This window comes from Otolemur garnettii, unplaced genomic scaffold (assembly GCF_000181295.1).
Source record: "Otolemur garnettii isolate 467f Iridium unplaced genomic scaffold, OtoGar3 scaffold00031, whole genome shotgun sequence".
Classification (NCBI taxonomy): Eukaryota; Metazoa; Chordata; class Mammalia; order Primates; family Galagidae; genus Otolemur; species Otolemur garnettii.
Window position 1 is genome coordinate 8,249,099 of NW_003852426.1, and position 24,160 is coordinate 8,273,258.

Below are 24,160 nucleotides of genomic sequence, written 5' to 3' on the forward strand. Positions count from 1 at the left end.
CCCAAAGAAGAATCCAGGGAATTATGTACCTCTGCTAGAAGCAGTAACAGGAGAATGAATGAACCCACAGCCCCAGGAGGGCAGAGGGACCTGCCCCACCTCTTACATAAATCACACAGCTCACTCCAAGGTGGCGCTGACAGTCCAGAATCTGTCTGTGTGACTAAAATAACAGAAGCGTCAGACCAATTAGTGTCACTAGACAGGGAAAAGAGTGAGGGAGAGATGGTATTGCTGACCCTGGCCAGCCTCCCTCTGATGAGGGAGGGCTTGGTTCTGCCTGTAGAGGGGCTGCGCTGGGGGTGGGGTATGTGCAGATAGTCCAGGCTAGGAAGCACACCACACTGTGCAGGTTTCCCCTGAGGCCTGCCTATACTCTACTGGGCTCCTTCACCCTGGCCCTGAGGTTCTGTCTTTGGTGTTTCACAGCCTTAGCCCCTTAGGCAGCTCCTTGTTTTTACTTACTTGATTTAATCTCAGCCATTGCCAAGCCCTTCCTTACCCTACTCTGCCTTGCTGCAACCTCCCAACCTCCTGGCCCCCAAGCTGAGAGTTAAGAGGTGGGGGATGTACTAAAAGGTCGTGGCAATGTGTGTGTTTGCTTCTGCCTGGGCTCCTCTCCAGTCAGCCCTACCCCTCCCACTTCTCACTGCAAAACCCACCTGATTTACTGGCCACTGTCACCATAAGTCTGTCCAGTCATTACCATGGCTCTTGCTGCCCACTTGCAGGCCTCACCAGCCCCGTGTGCCTCTCGAAGATGGATTAACTCTGCGTTCCCCTGGGATCTCCACAGGCCCACTTCAGCTCCCCAAGTTGCCCTTCACTGCATAGGTTGCATTTTTTTCTGCCATAATTATAGCTGATGATGCTGACTGGAGGGCAAGACAGTGTTTGGTGTGGGGATGGACAGTTGGCACAATATCTGCTTCTCAGCCCTGGCAAGTCTCCAGCCCTGGAAGTGGCTCTCAGTACTGTTTGGGCTTGGAAAGTGCTTCCCAGCACTCCCTTTCTCTCCTGAATTCTAAGCCAGAGATTTCCTTTGACCATCTCTTCTTGGTTTCCGAGTACCAACCCAGCCACCACCTCCACCCGCACCCACTGTAGTCAGATCCTAACATTTACTCAGCAGACAGGAGCAGCCTGGTGTTCTTTATTGCCTCTCCCTTGGGCTTAGGGAGAAGCCAGCACCATGTCCTTCTGGAGACCCAGGCCAGGCCAGGGAGGCAAAAGGGGCTGAGCCAACAGGAAGCCACGTTTGAATAACTAGGAAAGGGGAAATCCCCCCAGCACCTTGGGCCTCTTGAGGGTTGAAAGGCCTGCTTGGTCCTGACAAAAGGGCTGAAGGGAAGTCTGCACTGGCTGTGGGGAAATCCCAGGCTCACGTGGTCCAGTAGGCATAGACAAGGGTCAGGAGGATGAAGATGGCCACAGAGAGCAGCATGTTCTTCCGGTTCTCTTGCCGAAGCAACTTTAGCTCCTTCTCTGGGAGAAGAAAAGAGAGTGAGGATGGGGCAGGTGGTTTAGACCCCTCTATTGTTCCTGTCTGCTTTGCATACTGCTGAGAACAGAGGTCCCTTTTTACCCATAAAAATGATGTTGTCCCTGCCCAGATCCTCACACCCTTCTGGCTACAGATCTCAGCCTAATAAAGTCACTCCCAATGCTGTTTAACCATTTCTCTTCAAATGTAGTTGAGTTTGAGGGTGGGGTGGGTGAGGGGGTCACCAAGTTAGGAGGTGGTATGACACAACTGGTGAGTCCTCTTGCCTGTCACAGGGTTGGCTCTGTGGTGTTTATCCTTGCAGGTGTCTCATCTGGCCAACTATGAACTCTTGAGGGCAGCTGGGACCTCCCTGGAATAAGTGGCAGGTAGAGCCACACGTTGTTTCCTGAGTCCTGCCCTCTGCCAGATACCTAGCTGAGCGGGAACGAGGGATGCTATGAGAAACAGTTTGTACCCATGAGGTAGCTGGTCTCAACTCCAGAGGAAATTAGTCCTGTCCTATGGCCACACTTGTACCTAATCATCCCCTCCATGTGACATGCAAGTGGCTGGTACTCTGGAGGCTAAAGTGAGTGGTGATGTAATTTTGTGTGAAATTCCTAAACTTGAGGGGAAACCAATGTTCCAACCCTACCTATGCAAGGGAGGGAGAAGGTGACACCTGTAAACCAGCTCTGGGCAAACTGGGCCAACCAGGGTATCCTCAGCCTAGACATGCTGGCTCTGTCCCCATTGCCCAGAAGGTGGCAGCATCGCTCCACCCACAGGAGCCCTTCCCACACCCAAGAGGGAGGATCAGCCTCCCTTACCTCCCACTTTCCTTGAAGGGTTTACCTGGGAGGGTGTGGAGGGCTGGGGTTAGGTTGGGGCAGGACATGCCTCCAAAACCTGGGTGGACATCTCTCTTTTTGGACCTGGCTACAGCCACACCCCTTCACACCAAAGAGCAGAAGACCCATAGGTCATCTCTTGCCTCCCTTGGAACTAAGGAGCAAACCTGGCTCTGGGCCTATAGCAGGTTTCTATAGCCTCTTGGGGGCTGGTGCCCTCCCGAAGAACCCTTTTGTTTTCTGCCATCTTGTCAGGTTCCCTGGGCTGTGTGACCCTTCCCAATCCTTGGGAATGCAAGTGGCAGCTGGTAACTGAGGGGAACTTTCTTACCATAGTTGGAGGCTTTGCTCATCAGGCTGTTTTTCTCCTTCTCTAGAGACTTCCTGTGAGGGGAAAAGGAATTTCTGATTCAAGCCCTTTCTCTTTTTCCCACCTGAGGGGCAGCTGGCACTCCAGGTTAGACACAGGGAACAAGGGCTCAGGTCTTGGTAGGCAGGGGATTGAAGCTCAGAGGCCAGGGAAGAGTGAGGTGGCTATGCAGGAACATTATTACCTGGCCTCTGGGCTCAGCTCCGCCCTGTGGAGCCTGGAGTTCACGGCCTCCAGATCTCTCTGACACTGGGACAGTTTCTCCTCTAACCCATCGATCTGAAATAACAGCAGGAAAGATGTGGGCTGCAGAGACTTTTAGCTTTTAAAACACTGGAACCATGTGGGGAGTGCCCCTCCACCACATTAATTTTTGCTGGGCAGGGCACCCACATGTGCCTTCCCTAGAACCAGAACCATGGATATCATTCAGGGTCTCAGCTGTCCTGACCCTCTAGACCAGGCATAGGTAGGAGCTGGAGAATAGCCACCACCACCACCACCACCACCCCCGCCCCCAGTCAACTCTGTCTCTCCAATGCTCACAATGGAACAATGCTCTGAATGTGGTACACGCCTGCCCCCCAGGTCTATCCTAGAATAAAACAAGATGCTGTGAGAAGGCACAGTGGCTTCCAGAGAACACCACACAGGGGATGGGTGACTGGGCATCTGCGGCCAAAAATCAAGTGTCTTTCTCGCTGACATGCTTCATCTTAACAATGGAGTCTACGTTATAAGAATATACTGTATATATTTATGAGAATCAATAAAAATTACTGAATAAAAAATGCAACTCAAGAACATATTCTATTTCTTTCTGACTTGATCCTTGTGCAAAAAAGTTGTCTATCATCAAGATTGCTATAATTTGTGTGGAAAATAGTTATGGTATCTCTTTTTCCACTTGTTTTGATTAGAACTTCAGAGATGTGTTCTTGGGGAAGTATCTAAATTGTAGAAAATGTTTTGTAAAATACTGGACTGGGCTGCCATGCCTGGTCCTGGTTGCATGCATTTGGCATTGAAAGCCCATCTCCCTGTCTGTCTGACGAACTCAAGTCTCCAGGTGTCTAACTGGCCACCTTGCCCACCCAGGCCTGCTCTGCATAGACCTTGGGCCTGTGGGCCAGAGCCTAGATATCAGTGGGTAGGTAGGTTCAGAGGGCTCTGTGTTCCTCTCAGGAGCTGACTGAATAGTCCCTTGGAGCCCCCATAAATGCCAGATTTCTATCTCTGATTTCACTCATGCTCACCACATCCCTGGACAGCAAATAGACCTCTATTTCACAAAAGGGAGAATAGCTCCCCCCCTCCCCACACACGGAATGACTTCTGGGCAATCAACAGGGAACCCCTCTCTTTGGTCTCATCCAGTTCTCTACTCCATTCCTTTCTGCACGCACCTCTGCAGGGACAGTAATCAAGACTACAAGTAAGAACCCCTGCCTCCGGCTTGGCGCCTATAGCTCAACCGGCTAAGGCGCCAGCCACGTACACCTAAGGTGGCGGGTTCGAATCCCCAGCCCGGACCCGCCAAACAACAATGACGGCTGCAACCAAAAAATAGCCGGGCGTTGTGGCAGGCGCCTGTGGTCCCAGCTACTTGGGAGGCGGAGGCAGGAGACTCGCTTGAGCCCAGGAGTTGGAGGTTGCTGTGAGCTGTAATGCCACGGCACTTTGCCCAGGAGGACAGCTTGAGGCTCTGTCTCAAAAAAAAAAAAAAAAAGAACCCCTGCCTCCCAGGAAGGCTAGTCAAAGTTTGAGAGCCCCAGGCAAGCATTTTGGGGCTGGGTCTTGAGAAAGTTGTATTCCAAGTCACTGAGCCTTCTCCCCTCTCCCTGGCCAGCACCCATCTCAGCCACTTCTGGGTCAGCCATTTTCCCTCTTCCTGAGACCTGGCAAATGACACACCGTCCACCCACTTCCCTACAGCCCCAGCCACTGCCAACTCCAGCTCCATAAGCAGGGCCCTGTGGGAGGGAGCAACTGCAGAGCTTTGAGTTAATTGCCTGGTTAATTGTGTCATTTCTCTGCTAATGGGCACCCAAAGGGAGAGCTGTCCAGAGAAACAGCCCCAGCCAGGAGATGGGGCTCTCCCTGGTTAGGCCTGAGGCCTTCCTAGAAGCTGTACTGCAGAGAAAAGAACCCTGGGAAGGCAGGTTAGGAAAGCAACACCCAATGCCAGAGCTTCAGGCCACAATGTGGTCGGCTCTTCACAGCAATACCCCAGCACATACAGCCCAGCTCCTCAGGACCCTGAGACTTGCTGTTTCCTTCTTGCGGTGTAAAAGTCACAATCAGGGCACCAAATTCCACTTAGGTTCCCAATTAAAGCTTAATTCTTCAATGCTCTACCTCTTCCATGAGATTTGGCTGGAGAGGTTCTACCTTCCTTCCCCTGGCTGGTTAATAGGTCCTTCTTTCGTGAGTCTGAGCATATTCTATGTTGCTGCTCCTGTTTGTGTCCAAACCTCATCTTCTTAATTCTGAGAGTCCCTAGATGGTGTAACCTGGCAGCCCACAGGTCAAATCTATCCCACAAACTGGCCCATTTCACTTGTGTATGTGGTTTGCCTGGGTCCTGAGGGTGCCTGTGTTTGTGGCTCCTGTCACAGTGCCATCTGTCTCTTCTTTGTGCCTACCACAAGGCCTGGCCTGCTGCAGTCTTCATATTTTTAGCCAGAATAAGTGGGACCATGGGTGGGATCGAGAGGTTTAAGTCTCATGTAGCAATTGGAGTCTGAAACCTCCCTTATGCCCACAAAAGACAGAAGCCAGAGGATGGAGAAGCAACTATCCATGCTTATCCATCACCCAATGCAAGTCTTAGTCCTAGGTTAGATCTCTCTCTGCTACCCTATGGGCCAGACCCTGGTTGGCATGTCATTTTGGGAGGGAGCAGGTTGGGGATTTCCATCCCTAAATACTTCTTGAAGGTTACCAAGTGCCCAAAGTGGTAATTGCCCCAGAGGAAGGCTAGGAACTCATGCTAAGCAAAATCTTAAAATTGAAATTGGCAAACCACACGTGGCCGAGCCAATCTACCATCATGTTCTGGGCAGGGCCTGTGGAGCTGGCAGTTGGGGGCCTTTATCTGAACAAGTCCAATTTATCTGCAGTTCCACTGAATATCCCTACTTTCATTTGCCACTTTTTAATGAGGTTTAAACGGTCAAACACAAATCAAAGTTTTAGGGACTGAGTTCTAACCTCCCTCTATGAATATTTATGTCCTGCTGACAGCTCTCTCTGATTCCCTCCTAAATAGCAAGTTCTCCTTTATAACCCAGCTGCTGGATGTGGGCTGAGGGAAGGCTGAAGCTGAGGCTATAAGGAGGCTCTTCATTAGGCTACAAATCTGTCCACAGAAGAGGACACTGCTGGGTCCCCAGCTCTGGGCCCCCAGTTCTGGGCCCAGTCCAGGAAGCTGGCAATTGAACACCCTGCCGCATTTGCTGATAAGCAGAAGGTGGCTCTTGAGCAGCTGTAATAATGGGTGCGGAGACTCTGGGGCCCTAGCTGCAGAGGCAGGGAGGATCAAGATGCTTCTCTGAGTTGTGACTAGGGTCAGGAGTGGTGTCTGCAGAGCAAAGCTTACCCAGTAAGATGGGCCCAGATAATGAGCCTTAAAGGAAGTCTCCAAGTCAGTAGTTCTCAACCTTCCTAATGCCACGGCCCTTTAATACATTTCTGTGGGTCTCGACCCACAGGTTGAGAACCACTGCTCTCGTTGGATTTTCAGCCAACTCTCAACTAAACATAGGTGGATTATGCCTTTTGCAGATTGCCCAATGCAAATCTGTAGTCCTTGGTTTGCTTTCTCTTTGTCAACAGGCTGAAGGCAACAGAAGATTAAGATAGCCAGGACCAGAACAGAAGACATAGGGGTTAAGACCAGATCAGAAGATAAATGTCAAGAAGATTCTAAAGTGTAAAGCTTAAAGTTGGGCGAGCAGTTGAGAGACTGGAAGTCTGAAATCATGGTTCTGTGTTAAGTGTAGTGGTAAGGAACACAGCCTACAATCAGTACCTCAGCTCTGTCACTTACTTGTGGGGTGACTGGGCAAGTTCCATAGTTCTATGCCTCAGTCGAGTATAAAACAAAGACAACCATGTTTCATATCTCAAAGAGCTGCTGTGAGAATGCTATCAAGCAATACAATTAAGGTGCTTAGAATAGTTCCATGCATGGTAGAAATGCAGTGTTTGCTAATATCAGAAAGTGGATTTCACTGGATCTTTGGAGAATAAGAAAACTGAGTTATTTGTGGGCAAGAGTAAGAGAAAGTGATAGAAGGGGTGTAAGGTAGAGAGGAATTTCCATTGGTCGCTAGCTGGCAGAAGGAGGAGGGGAGCCCCTTTGACTTGGATGCAGGCAGGGTGGGGCCTGCAGGGTAGAATGACAGAATAGCAACTCCTCCACAGGCCAGTCTCCCTAGGTTGCTCAGCATACAGAATGCTGGGAACCTCATGATCCTGGCCTGGGGATGATGCTGGGGTGGGCTTCTGGAACAAGGGTCCAGCTGCACAGATGGGGTCTAGTGGAAGCTGAGGGCAATGTCCACCGCAGAACAGTCTCAGGGGCGGTCTGGGCACCTGTGGGCATCTGAGGAAATGTGGAACAGCAGGTGAATCCTGGCAACCAGAGTCAGGGGGCCACCTACACCATGGCTCTAGAGGGGCTGACATCCAGCTAAGCTGGGAGCAGGTATGTGAAGCCCTGGGACTAAGGCAGAAAGAGACCCAGTCAAAAGGTTCCAACCCAGTGGGAAGGGAAGGTTACTCTCTGAAGGCCAGAGGCTTCCAAGACCCTTATGCAAGAGGCTGGATAGGAAGTGAGTGGCAAAAGAGCCCCAGCCGGCCCACTACTGGCTCAAGGGCAAGGGACTTGCCTGGAGCTACAGGGTGTAGCATTGTTGGTTGTGACTGTCATGGGTAAAGTGAAGACAGCCATAGCAGGGACCTAGATGGCACTCATTCAGGCATAACATGGAAACAGAGAGTAGGTAGCCCCCATTGTACAATAACATTAAGAGGCATCTCTGTGTTATATTTATATGTAGAAAATCAAGGTCAATGTTTATGCAGGGTAAAAGAACACTGTGTCTCCAGTCATGGAGTTGACTAAGAGCCTGGAGCCCTGCCCAGGCTGAGTGCAGTGGCTCAGGAAAAGCAGGGCTGCAGGGGACACAGGGCACCCTAGGAAGGAAGGCAGTACTATGAATTTCCCATAAGTTAGCAGACTGTGCCTCTGACACCTCGTGCAAATTGAGGCTTTGGTACAGATGTGTAAAGCCCTGTGCAAGCAGTTCAGGGAACAAAGTGGCAGGTGGGTAGTGTGCAGGGTGTCCTTGTGGAAAATCTATTCTTGATGCCAAGACCTGCAGGGGCTAACCTCTGCCTGTGGGCAGTGCTGGGGAGTCTGCCTAGGCAGAGGGAGAAGCAGGGAAGGAGAGAAAAGGACCTAGGGAAGGAGTACTGCTCGGGTAGCAGGGACCCTAGAGGTGGCCCTGGAGACTGGGATCTGCTAAGGTTGTCCTTTTAACAAAAAAGCCCCACAAATGATGCTGCCACACAGTATGAGAACTGCTGCTTCTCATTACCAGAGCACAGACTGAAGAATGGAAGCATAGTGGATGAAGGAGAGGTTCAGGAAGGAGAACTGTGAGACCAAAGATTCTCCACAGAGGTGGAGATATCTCCTATGAACCCATGAGAAGATGTGAAGTCGGCCTGGTAGTCAAGGTCGGAAGAGACTGCACTGTAGGTCTGAGAGGTGCTGGGTCCAAAAAGCCCTAGACAAGCAGGGCCATGACCTGGCAGACGGAAGAGAGGGTTTCTACATTCCAGTCATCAGGGGCAGGGACTTTTCCTGTGGCCTTCCCTGTAAGCCCTCCCTCGGATGCAGCTCTGAGTGCTATCTGCTTGGGCCTGGCAGTTCAGGATCCCAGAGCCAGCTAAACACAATCCCTTCTGCCACCTGACTTGGGAATATCACCTTATTCTCAGAGATTCAGTGAACTCTCCCTTGGGTCCTATACACCATAAAACTGTGTTAAGAGAAACTGTAAAATTTGTCTGAAATCTCATGAGGCATTTTTTCAGGACTGTAGAGCCTCTCAGAATCAAAACTCCAAATGAGGCCTCTTTGGGGGCAGGGAACCGCGTGCCAGCTTATATACAGACAACTGCCCAAGCACACTGGCCAGGTCAGGCCTGGAAGGGGTGCAGGCTCCAGGTCTGGCTGCTGTCAGGGTCCTCACATGTAGCTTTTATTCTGTCAACAAGAAGAGGACAGTATGAGCCACAGGCCATTGTTCACTCCATTCTCCTTCTGAATGGTGCTCCCATAGAACATCTGCACAGCCTAGGAGGCTCTCTGTCTGCTCCCTCACAAGCCACTGGCTAGGGCCGAGCCTCTGGGGAAGGGCAGAAGGCACCTTGGGCTTGACTCTGGGTCACTCAGGCAACTCTGCTTTCTGCTTTAGGAAGTCATCTCTAGTCTCTCTGGCCTTGCTCTTGGGAGCTTCTGGCCAGTGAGTGACAGAGGTTGCTAGGAATGGGTTTGCCTCCAGAGTGAGAAAGTAGTCACAGGGTGTGTCCTACACCTACCTGCCCAGGTCCTTGCTAGGCACTGAGACTTTCTAATAAAGAATATGGTGCTGAGGTACTGCAGCCAAACTCAAGTCATGGAGTCCCACATGTCTGGTGACATAGCGTGAGTCAAAGCACCCTTCAGAAACCAAAGTCCATGCAAAACTAAGCCACAACAATAGCTGCCAACATTTATTATGTACTATGTGCCAGGCACTGTTCTAAGTGCTTTATCCCTATTAACCCAGTGAGGGAGATAGTATTATTAGTATCCAGATGAGCAAACTCAGACTTGTGGGGATGAAGTAACCTGCCCAGGCTGGTGCGGTGGCTCAGGCCTGTAATCCAAGCACTCTGGGAGTCCAAGGTAGGAGGATCACTTGAGTTTAGGAGTTTGAGACCAGCCCAAGCAAAAGCAAGACCCCCGTCTGTACTAAAAATAGAAAAATAAGATGGACATGTGGTAGTTGCCTATAGACACAGCTACTCAGGAGACTGAGGCAGGAGGATTGCTTGAGCCCAGGATTTTGAGGTTGCTGTGAGCTAGGCTACCGCCTCGGCACTCTAGCCTGGAATTCTGCCTCAAAAAAATTAATTAATTAATTAACATCCAGGATCACACAGGGAGTAAATGGGGAGCTGGGCCTTTAACCACTCCCCCCACCCCCACATGAAAAAAGCAGAGAAGCACCAGCTTGCAACTCTAGCTCCTTCCTGGGTATGACCTCCATCCACACCTTAACTTGGGCTAGGCAGGTTGTGGACAGCTTCCTGTGTGCTGTCCAAGGTTCACATTTACCCTTCCAGGAAGGGACCATCCCCATCTTACAGAGGAGTAAACTTCCCCCGGAGATTTTCAAAATCTTGTCCAAGGCTGGGCACATGGGAAGCAGCAGAACTGGGGTCTGAATCTGGGTTTTTCTGTGTCAGAGTTTATGCTCTTTCTACCACTTTAAGTTCTTTCTCTAAAATCCCTCATAGATTTCTATGGAACAAAGTCATTCCACATCCCAGAAAAGCCTGTTGATCAGGTTTCAACAGATTCTCTACTCCGATTAATCCTGGCTTTGCTTAGTCTCTGTTCACATGACACACACTCTAAGGGAAGACCTGACAGAAATCTGTTTGCTCTGAGACAGAGGAGGCGGGAGCCCAGCGTCTGCCCTCTCACTGAGTCAACTCTTCTTCACAAACATCCCAGGCACCCTCCCCCAAATCACTTAAACTGTCAAAGATCCAGTTTCAAGAAGGAAAAAGGTGGGCTACTTGGGCTTGATGAACTCTTCCTTCCCCATGGGTATCAAAGCCTTCCTTTTCACTTGCTAATTCACAGCCTGGAGAATGGTGTCAGCTGTTTCATCTCTAGCCCCAGCAGCCTGGGAACTGGATTTCTGGAAATCCACTCATTTTCACATGCTCGGAGGCCCCAGGACACTTATTATAATGGGTAAAGAAGCCAGAGCGCCTGCCCAGATGGTCTCTGGCAAGAGTGCCCCGGCTTTCCATCTGGGGCCTCAGGCCACATGGCCAAGTAACATGGGGGTCTAGAGCCTCAATTTTCCAGGTGACCAGCCTCAAACCCCAAAGGGCATATTACCCTGATACCCTTTAAGGGCTGTTTTTCTATGGAGGATGCTCACAGGGCTCTGTGAGGGAAGAAAACAAACCTCCACTCGTGGCTCCCCAATCATTACGACCCATGAGAACCTCTCCCAGGTTGAGCAGATGAGGATGGCAAACCTTTCCCATTTTTAATCCAGTAACAATTTTCATGTAGAGCAAAGAGAGCCAAGGGGCTTGTCACTTCTCTGAACAGTAACCCTCATCCTTGGTCAGGAAGCTGAGGACCTAATCGCTGAGAACCCCGGTGTGCTAAGATGGAGGTTGGGCAGCTCTGGAAGTAGAACCTGGAGTCAGTCCTTGCCTGAAGCCTTCAGCTGTTCCTGGGCCAGATGGTTGTATGGGGTTTGTTTTCTCATCTTTCCCCCAATATCTATTTTTTGATAAATTAGCAAATGCTTCTTCATTGCTGAAAGGTTCAGAGCACTTTTCAAGAACTGGCATCCACCCGGAGCCTTATGAATTCATTAATTAAGATGCTGGCAAACAGCCACTCCACACATGCTGACATCCAGCCGCGTTAGGTAATGAGGTTTTAGTCTCCTGACCCTCGTCAAGTGGCATGGAGCCAGACACAGGCTGCTGAGAGAAATCACCTGCCCAATGGCGACCTGTCGCTTTCACCTGGCAGCAGGTGAGGCTCACTTACGGTCAGTGGCCCCTGAGCAGTCTCCACACGCAGCAAGTCTTTCTCCCAGGCCCTGGCTTACAAATTCCCAGCAAGGTGGTGTCTCCCCGCCTACTCTACCGTGGCCTCCTAACTTCTGACCACTGAACCACTCAACTGGACCCAGATGCCAGGGTGGAAGGGTTACGTATCTCCTCCTGCTATTCAAGCCAATTCAGCAAATATTTATTGATGGTCCACTAAGCTGCTTCTATCCCCTTTCTCAGAAAATTGATAGGTTCCCCTCCGCCCTGCGCATAGCCTGCTCCAGACCTAAAACTCTTCATCCACACTTAGTGCTTCTGCCCCTCCCTGCCCTCAGGAAGCCCACAGCAGTGGCTAGTATTAAACACTGCCCATGTGAGGGATCTAGGTTGCATGCTGCTTATGACTATGTTCCAGCCTCCTGGCTGATGGAAAAACTGTCTTCCATAAAACTGGTCCCTAGTGCCAAAAAGGTTGGGGATCACTGTTTTAAATGACCTCCATTAACTTGTATTCCTTATAGTTGATACTTTTAGTTGGTCGATCCAACACTGATTCCCAAACGGTTCTTCTTTGCCCACTTCCTCTGCAGATGTTAGACAATCACAATGGATGCTTCCCCAACTTCACTGCATCTAGGGGTGGCCACAACCCGGTTCTGGCCAATGAGATGTTCCAGAAGTCAGCTGGGAGTCTCCTGGGAAAGCTATGCTTTGCTGACAAAAGGGACACACTGTTATTGTTCCTTTCTCCTTCTTCCTGACTTAAAGTTGAATATGATGACTGGAGCTGTGGCAGCTATCTTGTGACTATAAGCAAACAGCTAAGAGCTTGAAGAAATATCAGCCTCGTCACACAGCTGAGCTTTTCAACCAATACCAGTAGCCACCTACCTATAAATTTCCATGGTGGGGGGAGTATACTTCTATTTGCTTAAGTCAGTGAGGTCAGTTGTCTGTACCTTGTAGCTAAAATCTTTCCAAACTGATAGATTTTTATACTAGGAACCACATCCAACCAAGTTATCCCCTTTAGACCTCGGTTAAGACATCACACATCTGTTAAGACCAAGGGGTTGCTGAAGCGTCTTAAGACACCAGATTAAACAGTTCAGCAACAAAACAAAAGTGCTCGACCAAGTTAACAGCTCACTACTATGAGAGATGAAAAAACATAAACAGGTTTTATATCAGCCCAAATCCTATCAGTTTAGACTGAAATGCAGCCTTTCCATCAGCCAGAATCCTCCCATCAGTTTAGATTAAAATATAACTTTTCCCTCCTACACAACATTAAAGTCAGGACCAGGGCCAGTGATTTCTTACGTGAACTATAACTTTCTCTTGTTATTCAGAATAAACTCTTAAGAAGCTAAAACTCTCAGCCAGGTTTTCCCAACTCTGAGATCTCATATAGTGGCGAATGAGTTGGATAAAAAGATCTCAAAAAGAATCAGAAGTGAGGAGGCTAGAAGGTGCCTTGGTTGTACTCAGAGGTGACTGTGAGGTACAGCTGGCCCAAGCCAGCCTGTGGGGCGAGTGCTGCCTGCTTGGTAATTGCTTCATTACAAGCAGAGACTGTTTGCAGGTGCCGAGATCACTCACTTGTGGGGTTTTATTGCACTCGTCAGATTAACAAATATTTTTGATTAAATCACCACTTCATTGGCTCTGAGCACATGACTTTTAATAAGAGGACAATACTGCTACTCAGCATCACTGCACATTCAATACTCAGATCTGCTGGGGGCAACAGAGGGACAAGGTGGGGAGACAGCCAGCTGCCAGGCTTTTCCCAAAGCACATAGTAACAGATCTCAAATCATTAAATATCCAAGCAAAAAGTAACCTCAGAGACCAAGATAGCAAATATAAATACCTAATATTTATAGTGGTATAAAGGGCAAAAAAAAAAGGGGGGGAAGATCTGCACCAGCATAAGACACTAAGAAAAGACATGCTCCATCAAATTTAAAACACTTAAAAAAAAAAATCGGGTGTCGAGGGTGGTGGGTTCAAACGTGACTGCAACAAAAAAATAGCTGGGCTTGTGGCAGGCAACTGTAGTCCCAGCTACTTGGGAGGCAGAGGCAAGAGAATTGCTTAAGCCCAAGAGTTTGAGGTTGCTGTGAGCTGTGATGCCACAGCACTCTAGCCAGGGTGACATAGTGACACTTTGTCTCAAAAAAAAAAAAAATCAGGTGTCAGCAAAACAAAAGACATCTGTGATCTGTGAGTTTATAAGCCCTGGTAAAGTTTAAATCCTTCATGTTACAGATGAGGAAACTAAAGTGCAAACAAGGGAGTTGACTCAGCCATTGTGGAGGATGAGCAAGAACTACAAAGGCTACTAGTAAGAATGAGCTACTGGGCAGTGCCAGTGGTTCAGTGGGTAGGGCACCAGCCCCATATACCAAGGGTTGCAGGTTCAAACCCAGCCCCGGCCGAACTGCAACAAAAACATAGCCAGGTGTTGTGATGGGCATCTGTAGTCCCAGCTACTCGGGAGGCTGAGGCAAGAGTATCGCCTAAGCCCAGGAGTTGGAGTTTGCTGTGAGAGGTGTGATGCCACGGCACTCTACCGAGGGCGATAAAATGAAACTCTGTCTCCACACACACAAAAAAAGAATGAGCTACCATTTAACATTTATGTAGTGCCGATGCTGTGCCAGGATGTGCTAGGCACTTTATGCTATTATCTCATTTAATTCTCACAACCACACTTTGAGATAAGGTATGGTGCGATCAGCAATGGAGACTGCAGACTATCTGGGAAAATATGCTAGTCCCTTCTTCCACCATAATTGATCCACGACTGGGTATGTGGCCTCCTGACTGGTGAAACCATTTCCCAGTCCCCCTTGCAGTTTGGAGGGACCACAGATCTTCATTCTTGCCAACGGAAAGCGGGCAAGTTGGGCCTAGAATCCTTAAGATAGTGGGTATGCTTCCCCTATTCTCTTTTTCCTGCCAGTGGACACATCAACAGGGCACATCCTAGTTCCACTGATAAGGTGATAACAAGGCCCTAGGAGATAGCCGAATCATCACTATCCTGGTACTCTAGGCCAGGGCTTGGCAAACTATGGCCTGTGGGCCACATAGTCTACTGCCTCTTTTTATAAATATAGTTTTACTGGGACATCACCACACCCACATTGACATATTGCCTAAGGCTCCCTTTGTGTTAAGACAGCCTGAATACAGTTGGTTCTTTTTTTTTTTTGAGACAGAGCCTCAAGCTGTCACCCTGGGAGAATGCCGTGGCACCACAGCTCACAGCAACCTCCAGCTCCTGGGCTCAAGTATCTCCTATCTCACCTCCCAAGTAGCTGGGACTACAGGTGCCCGCCACAATGCCTGGGTATTTTTTATTTTTTTGGTTGCAGCCTCACTGTTGTTTGGCAGGCCTGGGCTAGATTGGAATCTGCTAACTTAGGTGTATGTGGCTGGCGCCTTAGCCACTTGAGCCACAGGTGCCAAGCCTACAGTTGGTTCTTGTTGTTCATGGTAGTTATGTTCTAGAAAGTTGCCACTAACTTTGAATGAGCAAATACTGAACCAGGTAGGTTCTTGCAAGCCTCTGGTCACAATAATTTTAGCAACTCACCTATATGAGACCTTGTTTTATGTGTATTTCTGGTTTTTGTTGTTGTTGTTTTATTTTCATTTATTTTCTTATTTACTGCTTATCTTTCCTTTGGACTATAAGCTTCAGTTCATTGTTTTTTTGTTTGTTTGTTTGTTTTTTGAGACAGAGTCTCACCATGTCGCGTTAGGTAGAGTGTGGTGGTATCACAGCTCATAGCAACTTCCAACTCCTGGGCTTCTGTGATTCTCTTGCCTCTGCCTCCCAAATAGCTGGGACTACTGGCACCTGCCACAATGCCCAGGTATATTTTTGCTGCAGTTGTTTAGCTGGCCCCAGCTGGGTTCGAACCTGCCACCCTTGATGTATGTGGCTGGCCCTGTAACCACTGTGCTATGGGTTCCAAGCCTGTATTTCTGTTTAGTGATCTTATCTAATATATATTGTTGATTCACTAACATTGAACTTATGGCCAATGCATGTGTAGTGCTGACTTATCTCATGAATTATATCAAGGCAGAACAAAGTTTATCTAAGAAACTTATTTTCTCTGTAAGGCACATCACAGCCTTCTTGCACTTAGGAAGACCAGATAGCACTTCAGCACTACACTTGAGAGCCAGTTTAAACAGCAAAATGACCAATAAAAAAACATAAGAATGCAAAACCCAGGGCACTAAATAGACCACAAAAAAGGGATACTTGTTCATAGTCTGACAGGTGAAACAAGAAGGTGGAACATCACTTGTTCAACCTTGGCTGGGTACATGTACCTCAGGTGACTGAAATCTTCTGTTTTGCTTTACAGTTGCTAATGAATGACTGCAAAAGTGCAATGGGTACTGATTTTGGAGTTACAGATACATTTTAGCTAGAAGGCAAATTCAAATTATAGAATCTCTGAATAATGGATGTAGTTGCAACAGAGACCCTATGGTCCACAAAGCCTAAAATATTTACTAACCCTCAACTGACAACATCTGCTGACCCCTGCACTAGCTTGTTAGAAAAAAAATTTTTTTTTCTTTTTTATGAAGTCACTGAGTTTTGGAGTTTCTCTGTTGTAGCAGCTTATTGTGGTAATACAGGCTATAAAGTCTATGTTCTACTCAATACATAGTGCCATATCATTTCACCATGCATAAACTATCCTCTTTTAGAAAAAGATTTACATTTCCATCAACCTTTTTTTCCTACCAAGTAGGCCAACATTTCTCAAGGGGAGCTACTAAAACTACCTGCAACATCATGGGTGTATGTGGCTTGTCAAAAATGCAGATTTTTGACAAGCCACAAGGATTTAAAATGCACACCCAAGTCTTACTGAATTACTCAGGGTACGGGAAGAGTTCAACTATCCAATTTCTTTTCTTTAAAGCAGTTTTTGGCCAGGACTGGGTTTGAATCTGCCACAGCATATGGGGCCGGCGCCCTACTCCTTTGAGCCACAGGCGCCACCCCAACTATCCATTTTTAACAACTCTTTAAATGATTCTATGCATCCTGAAGTTTAAGAATCCTTGAACTCTGCCATAAGCCTATTACCCTGTACCTCTCTTGCAACTTCTGGCAGGATGTCCTAAAAGAGAACTGCAGCAGGGAACCAAGATGGAATGCACACTCCCAGGAAGACCTTCTAAGCTTGTTTCTTAGCCCCACCACCTCCACCACCTCACCCTGAGTTCTACTTGAAACTGGTTTCCTCATCTGTACAAATCTCATAGGCTGCCAGGAAGGATTAACTGTGAATGTAAGTGAAAGTAGCATGTAGTAGTTGCTCAAAAGGCATCAGTTTTCTTTCTCTTCTATATGCAGTAAATTATTTCTAAATCCTTTGGTAACATCATCAATTCCAGAATTCTTTTTACAGATTCTCTTTACAAAGTTTCCCAAACTGTGTCCGGGCACAGTGGCTCATGGCTGTAATCCTAGCACTCTGGGAGGCCGAGGCGGGTGGATTGCTTGAGCTCATGAGTTCGAAACCAACCTGAGCCGAAGCGAGACACCGCCCCCCACACGTAAGGATCACTTGACCCCAAAGAGTTGGAGGTTGCTGTGACCTATGACACCACAGCACTCTACCCAGGCGACAGCTTGAGACTGTCTCAAAAAACAAAACAAACAACAAAACAAAACAAACAAAACCCCCAAAGGTTCCCAAAGTAACTTGCAAGTTACAAACTTCTGTACGCTAAAGGAAAAATTTCCCACGTCAGGGGATATTTAAGCCACTAGGAATATACTAAACAACGTGGCTTCTCTCACCTTTAGCTCCTAGCCCTTTGGGAGTTGCCTTCATCCTCAGGTCCCCAGTTCTTTGGGGTCCCCTTCACCCGGAGGACCCACCCCTTTTGCTTGTATGTCGCCCTCAAGTCTTCTTTACTTCCAGGCCCCGCCCCCTCGGTCCCTTCTCTTCTACGCTGTTTCCTTCCGGGCTCCCCTTCACCTTCACGTCTCTTCCCCTCCGGAGGTCCCCTCACCTCCGGCTCTGCCATCTGGCAGCTCCTCCGGCTCCCTCACCTTTGGTTCCCCCCCTCCTTCCTGTCCCCCTTCTCCGGGGACCTGGTCAGGCCTTCTCACCCCCAGCTTCCGCTCTCCCAAACCAGCGTCGCCCTCCCTTCCTCGGCTGGGTTCCTCCTCCCACCTATAGCCCGGCTGAGCCCTTAACCCTTGGGGAAGGTCGCTGAAGATGTGGCCCAACCCCCACGTCTCCCCTCACCTCCAGAGCGACGCCCAGACTCTCCCGCTTCTTTTTAGTCATGTTACTTGCCGAGATCCCCCAGTCATTACTGGACGCGCTCATCAAGCCTCATTACGCATGCGCAAGTCTCTACACATTTCCCCCCCTCTCATTGGTTGCCGAGTCAGCGGAAGGTGGGGCTACTTCAATCAGTCGCCACATTACTGAGGGGCGCGGTCCGCTTGGTGCGGCCATGGTTATGAGGGGCAGCCTCTAGTTTGAGGCCTCAGCCTGGGAGTGGGGAGAGAAAGGTCAGCCAACACCGTGAAGAATAGTGACCCCCACTACGGTGGAGCTACCCCTTTCCTGCCCAGCTCAAAACCGCTTTTACTCTCTGAGAGCCTTTTTTTTTTTTTTTTTTTGAGACGGAGAGTCTTACTCTGGGTAGAGCTCCGTGGCGTCGTAGCTCACTGCAAACTGCAGCTCAAGCGATCCTCCTGCCTCAGCCTCTCGAGTATCTGGGACTACAGGCGCTCATCACTACACCTGGCTGATTATTATTACTATTATTATTATTTTTAAACTTTATCCAAATTAATATGAGGGTACAATATTTAGGTTACATTGTTCTTTGCCCTTCCAGGGCAAAGTTCCATTTATAGAAGAGCCCCTCACCCAAGGGGCGTGTTATATACCCTTGCAACATGCACCTTGGGTGAGATCCCACCTCATTATTTGAGACAGAGTCTCACTCTGTTGTCCAGGCTAAGTGCTGTGGTGTCAGTCAAGCTCACAGCAACCTCAGACTCTGAGCTGAAGCAATCCTCCTGCGTCAGCCTCCAGAGTAGCTGGGACTACAGGTGCCGCCACAACACCTGCTAGTTTTTTCTATTTTTAGGGGAGACAGTTGTACAGGCTGGTCTCCAGCTCCTGACCTCAAGCAATCCACCTGCCTTGGCCTGCCAGAGTGCTAGAGAGAGCTTTTTTTTTTAACATTAGCTTCTCCTTCTGTGCCTTTCATCCTTCAGCTACCACTCCATCCTGTTTTAGGTCACATCCCCTACTTTATTCAATTTCTCTCCATTCTTCAAAGCCCAACCTGGCCTCTGCTAGGGAAGCCCCACCTTAAGCCCCTTAGTCCTGTGGGATCTGATAATTACTACTCCTCCTTTTTGTCTTGTGTTCTTACTAATTTCTCTTGTTTCATTGCAAAAACAGCCTACAACCATTATACAAAACTTACAAATGAGAAGTAGTATCTTCTATCCTGCCCATCGTACCAGTTCTTATCTTTGCATCTATATACGTGTTTGTTCCAGATTTGGTCTCATGCATGTTATTTTATACTTTGTAATCTTCCAGTACATTGTAGAGCATAGGCTTTGAAATGCTTTGACTGTGACCCCAAGATAAAAAATATATTTTATATCATAGCCCAGTTACCTATATAACTGAAACCAAAGTTTCACAATAAATGCCTTAGCCACCTGCGATATACACGCTGTTATTTTTTTCTAGTCTAGTTGATTTTGTAAAAAGCTGCTGGCTGGAAACCTAGGAAGTTTATTTCATGACCTACTAATGGAGAGTGAACCGCAATTTGAAAAACACTGTCACAGACATCTTCCCAGGTCTTTGAAATCATGGTGATGGCTGCATGTGCCACCAAGCGAATAGATCCTTTTCTGGCATTGGATATTATTTTACTGGACACTACCTCCAAATTGTGCTAAAGCAAACATCTTCATGCACATAGCTCTGTCCTGGATTCTTCTTCTTCTTTTTTTTTTTTATTAAAAAAAGATAAATTCAAGGAATTGGAATTACTGGGTCAAAGAGTATGAAACTCGAATTGAAGCTCCTTATTTCCTGACCAGTTATCTCTCTAATGGAGTCTGTGTTTTTGTGTGTGACTAATAACCCCAACTCAGTGTTTGGGGGGAAAAGTGTTTTTAGATCTGTGTTTACTTCTTGATAGAGTCATTGAGTGATGGAGCTGAAAGGGACCTGAGATACCATCTTGCCTGGCTGCCTGACTGAGGCCCACAGAGGGAAAATGTAGCAAATGCTGTCTGAATAGGAAGCAGGCCTTTGAGCGGTTGTTCAGTGCAGTTCTCAGCTTAATACCCAGCACAGGAAAAACTTACTCAAGAACATTGTCCATCAACTGTCAATCAACAACATTTATTGTCAGAACATTCTTCACAGCATTGGTTCCAATCCCAGAAAAACCAGACTCTGTGCTTCCCAATTATCACAGGCACCAGCCCAGGGGAGGTGAGAAGAGGAGGAAAAACACTGTGTTCTTTTAGAAGTGGCTCCTTCTGCATTTGTTTGGCACCAAGAAAAAAACCACAGAGAGCTGGGTGTGCCTCATGTTGGCCCTTTGTCTCTTTCTCCCATCGCCCCTGCAAAGCAACGGGCCAGCTCTTGTCTTGCTGAAGAGCCTCATATTTTCCCAACCAAACCTTGTCCCACGAGTCTGATAATGGGACAAAACACTTGAAATGAGACTGGAATGACAGCCTACATGGGCTGTCATGAAAGGGGAAACTTTTAGGGTGAGATTCATCTGGATTCCCATCTCAGCTCTGCCACATAGCAGTGGTATGATGTGGGGCAAGACATTTCATTCATCTCACTAAGCCTCAGTTTCCACGTCTATAAAACAAGCACATCATGCCAGGTTTGTAGGGTCATTGTGAGCATTACTAAGTGGTCAGTGCTGTGACTTGTGAGTAACCAGGAGAGACTGCAGGATTGATGAGCCTGCTGCCAGCTTGTCATTATATGGATTCACTTAGCAATTGTTGCCATTGGTACTTTGTATTATTTTTTTGATTACTATCAGCTTTGACACTATTGTATAGCAAGTGTTGTTACGAGTTTGGGGCAATATTTGGGTTGTTTCCTGCTATCAAAAGTCCATAGTCCACTGCAAAAGGCAACCTCCAACACAAGAGTCTCTCCATAGAAAGGAGATGCCCTTTCCACCTCTCTCTGTGTCCTTCCTGCTGAGACTATCAGTCAATTTTATATGCCCAGGCATTGCAGACAGTGGTGACCCCCCTGGTGTAGGGGAAGATGCAAACCTCCCAGATAACTGAGGTCCTTTCATCCCACCCCCTCCCCCGCCCCCAGTCCCTACCTAGCACATACAGAGACCCTGCTTTGATTCCCGTGTGGGCGGTTTGCTGAACCTTAGTGAAGCTTGGCCTGGCTCTGAGTTGGGAATTCTGTCTAAGAGCACATGGATTGCTGTGGGTGATCTGTCTGTTTGTCTGTTCCCCAGTGAGCTGTGATTCTGAACCACCTATTTAAGGTTTTTAGAAGTAAATGTTTAAGGAACTAGAGCATTGCATTGGCAGCCGGTAGAACTGGCATGATTCCTGCCTAGGCCAGGTTCTCACTGCATGACCTTGGGCAGGTCAAGCCTCATCTTTGGGGCTCAATTTCCTCGTCTGCAAAATGGGGCCAATGGGGGAGAACTAGGCAGTTTAGACACCCTCGGATTCTGTTTTTCATGACCTTGTTATTTGTAAGGTGTTCCTACATAAGGCTCCTTCATTAGCTTAACGTAGAAATATAAGAACTACTCATTACCCTGAAGATCTCTTAAATCTAGTTAGAGAGGCAGACTGACGACATGAAATAGTGAATGCCAGACATCATATATTATAATTAAATGCCGGCTGTCTGGTACTTACAGTTGATGCATTGGGAGCTCAGAAATAAGAGAATGATGTAGGTATTTTGGGGTGGCTCTCTGGAGGCTATGGGTCCCAAGGACAGATGAGATGGATTAGGCAATATGGGGGAGAAAGCATCCCAGGTGGGGACTCAAGGGGTTTCCTGTGCCAGAAGGAGGCACCCTTTTCAATTCTGTATAAAAGCATTGTGCATGCTATCAACTAGCCTGGCTTATTTGTCCTGGAGACCCTGGAAGAACAATTTTTTCTGTCCCTTGCCTCATTCTGGGTTTGCCTAAGGTTTGGGGCCCAGTCTTGGGTCCCTACGACTGCCCTGAGGGAAACTTTTCAGGCCAGGAGTGAGGGAAAGCGGCAACATTCACTGTCAGAAGCATTTCAGGCAGGAAATGAAGAATTTTGTAGGTGGTTAAAAATACAGTGGAAGCTGATTTATGTTTGAATTTTGTTCCAGGACAGCAGATTATAGCCCAAGTTCTGAGGCAAAGGCAGCGGTGTCTTTATAGCCTGCTTGGATCAGTTTTATGTCTTAGTGCGTTTTATATGTTTCAGCTCAGGCAAGATGCTCGAACTTTTTTGTCCACATACCTCACTGAGGAAACCTCCTTGCAACCAAGTTCATTTTACCATGTTAAGAAAAGAAAGCAAAATAGATGAAAAGAATGTTTTGGCTTGCTATTTCGTCGGTATCCAGTTTTTTGTTCAATTAAATCAAGTCATAAATACCAGAAAACAACGAATCCACAGGAGACTGAAGTAGATGTCAGGTGACATCATGGAAACCAAAGGATGGGGCAAATATGATCGAATATGCAGACCACTCTCATCCTCCTGATGAGAAGAAATTTCTATCAAATATTAGAGTCCAGATAAGCCCTGTGGCCTTTTCTAGCAAGCTGCTTGGCTTTTATTCTGTGGCTACCATACCTTTTATAACTGATCGTGTTCCCTACTTTCCTTTGCTCATGAGAAAGCGAAAGCCAAACGTGTTCAGGGATTTTGAGCATCTAAGTGTCCATGTACCAGCGTTTTCCCTGGCTTTGTGTTAGTTTTCTATCCTTGTTTTCTCTCTGCTCTATCACTGTACCTATTTTTATCGCATTGTATTGTGTGCATTTTGGTAAGCTACCTCAAATCCTTTTTTGGAACACAAAGGAACATAAATAAATCAATAAATATATCCTGTGTTTGTAAATATAGCACTGTGTTCTTTCGAAAGCGATTTTTGTATCCCTTAGCTCTGCGGGTCCTCAGATACCTCTGTGAGGAAAGTAGGGCAGACTCAATTGCCCCTATTTTGCAGACAAGGAAGTTGAGGCACACCTATGAATGAGGTGATTTACAGGAGAGGATAGATTTCTTGTTTTTATTATTTCAAAATATGTATTTTTTGAGACAGAGTTTCACTCTGTTGCCTAGGCTAGACTGCTGTGGCATCAAACTAGCTCATAGCAACCCCAAACTCCTGGGTTCAAGGGATCCTCTCAGCTGAGACTACAGGCACCTGCAAAAATGCCTGGCTAGTTTTCCTATTTTTAGTAGAGACAGGGTTTCCCTCTTGTTCAGGCTGGTCTGGAACTCCTGAGCTCAAGCTATCCTCTTGCCTCAAACTCCCAGAGTGGCTAGGATTACAGAGATGAGCCACAGTGCCCAGCCTTCTTTATTTCAAAATATTGAGGGGGTACAAATATTTTTGGTGACATACATTGCTTCCGTAATGTTTGCATCACAGCTATAGGTATGCCCATCACCCATATAGTGTTCGTTGTACCCGTTAGGTAAGTTTTGGGTCCCTTTCGACTTGATTTCCATGGAGTTTTACTGCGCTCTGTGCACATGTGTGCTCATGGGTTACTTCCGATTTAAAAATCAGTACACGTGGTGTTTCTTTGTTCAATCTTGAGGTACTTCACAGACTTCTTATTAGTAGATACAGGAGGAAACCAAGGTTGGATTTCCAGTTAGAGAGAAGAGGATACAGCTTGGGGTGACCCAAGCTCCAAAGAGTCCACCAGAGTCCTTATCCATGTTACCATATTCCACTCCCTCTCTAATGATAGATCCATTCCCACTTGTCACATAGGCAGTGTGTGATCCAAGCTGGGCAGCCAGTCCTAGAACACATGCTCCTGGACATAGTGATTGGTTCAGAGGGGAGGATACATGAGCTGAGCCAATAAAAGTCCTTTCCTGAGATTTTTCATCCTTACCTCGGAAATGAAATCTCATCTCAACTTCGGCTACAGAGCTGCTGACATGCGTTCCTTCTCTGACAAGAAGCTTATAGATTCTGAGAGAAGGCAGGCAGTTCCCACAGGACAGCAACCACGAGAGATGAGCAGAGAGAGAATGCCCCAACATGGATGAAACCCAGGTTCCAGGTGCCTGAGCCTCACTTTTGCCCCTCCAGAATGAGGCCAATATATGTCCCTTACAATTCATTTTTATTTTTAACTATTATGAGTACACAATAGTTGTATAACATTATAGGTACATATGATATTTTGATACAGGCATAAAATGTGTAATAATAAAACAAGGATAATTAGGGTATTAGAGATAATTTATCCAAAATAACAGCGGGACTCTCCACTTACCAACACATAGGT

General features: G+C 47.5%; 1 protein-coding gene across 2 annotated transcripts; it reads right to left on the minus strand.

The window, feature by feature from the left end:
* Positions 1 to 1,120: 1,120 nt before the first annotated feature.
* Positions 1,121 to 17,987, minus strand: CCDC167 (coiled-coil domain containing 167). Of its 2 annotated transcripts, none has more exons than XM_003789157.3 (4): positions 17,884 to 17,987; positions 2,892 to 2,986; positions 2,669 to 2,721; positions 1,121 to 1,485 (listed from the first exon to the last, which is right to left on the minus strand). In XM_003789157.3, the coding sequence occupies exons 1-4, from the start codon at positions 17,965 to 17,967 to the stop codon at positions 1,382 to 1,384; spliced, it is 336 nt and encodes a 111-aa protein (XP_003789205.1). In that variant the 5' UTR covers positions 17,968 to 17,987; the 3' UTR covers positions 1,121 to 1,381. The 2 variants fall into 2 exon arrangements, with proteins under 2 accessions (XP_003789205.1, XP_023368549.1); XM_023512781.1 differs by lacking the exon at positions 1,121 to 1,485 and adding an exon at positions 1,496 to 1,921 and having other exon boundaries at positions 17,884 to 17,970.
* Positions 17,988 to 24,160: the final 6,173 nt, after the last annotated feature.

Coding starts and splice junctions, on each gene's coding strand:
- CCDC167 (XM_023512781.1), bottom strand. CDS start 17,967: ATGAGCGCGTCCAGTAATGACTGGGGGATCTCGGCAAGTAACATGACT. Junction 2,987..17,883: donor GTCTGGGCGTCGCTCTGGAG/GTGAGGGGAGAC, acceptor CTGTTATTTCAG/ATCGATGGGTTAGAGGAGAA. Junction 2,722..2,891: donor GAGCTGAGCCCAGAGGCCAG/GTAATAATGTTC, acceptor TTCCCCTCACAG/GAAGTCTCTAGAGAAGGAGA.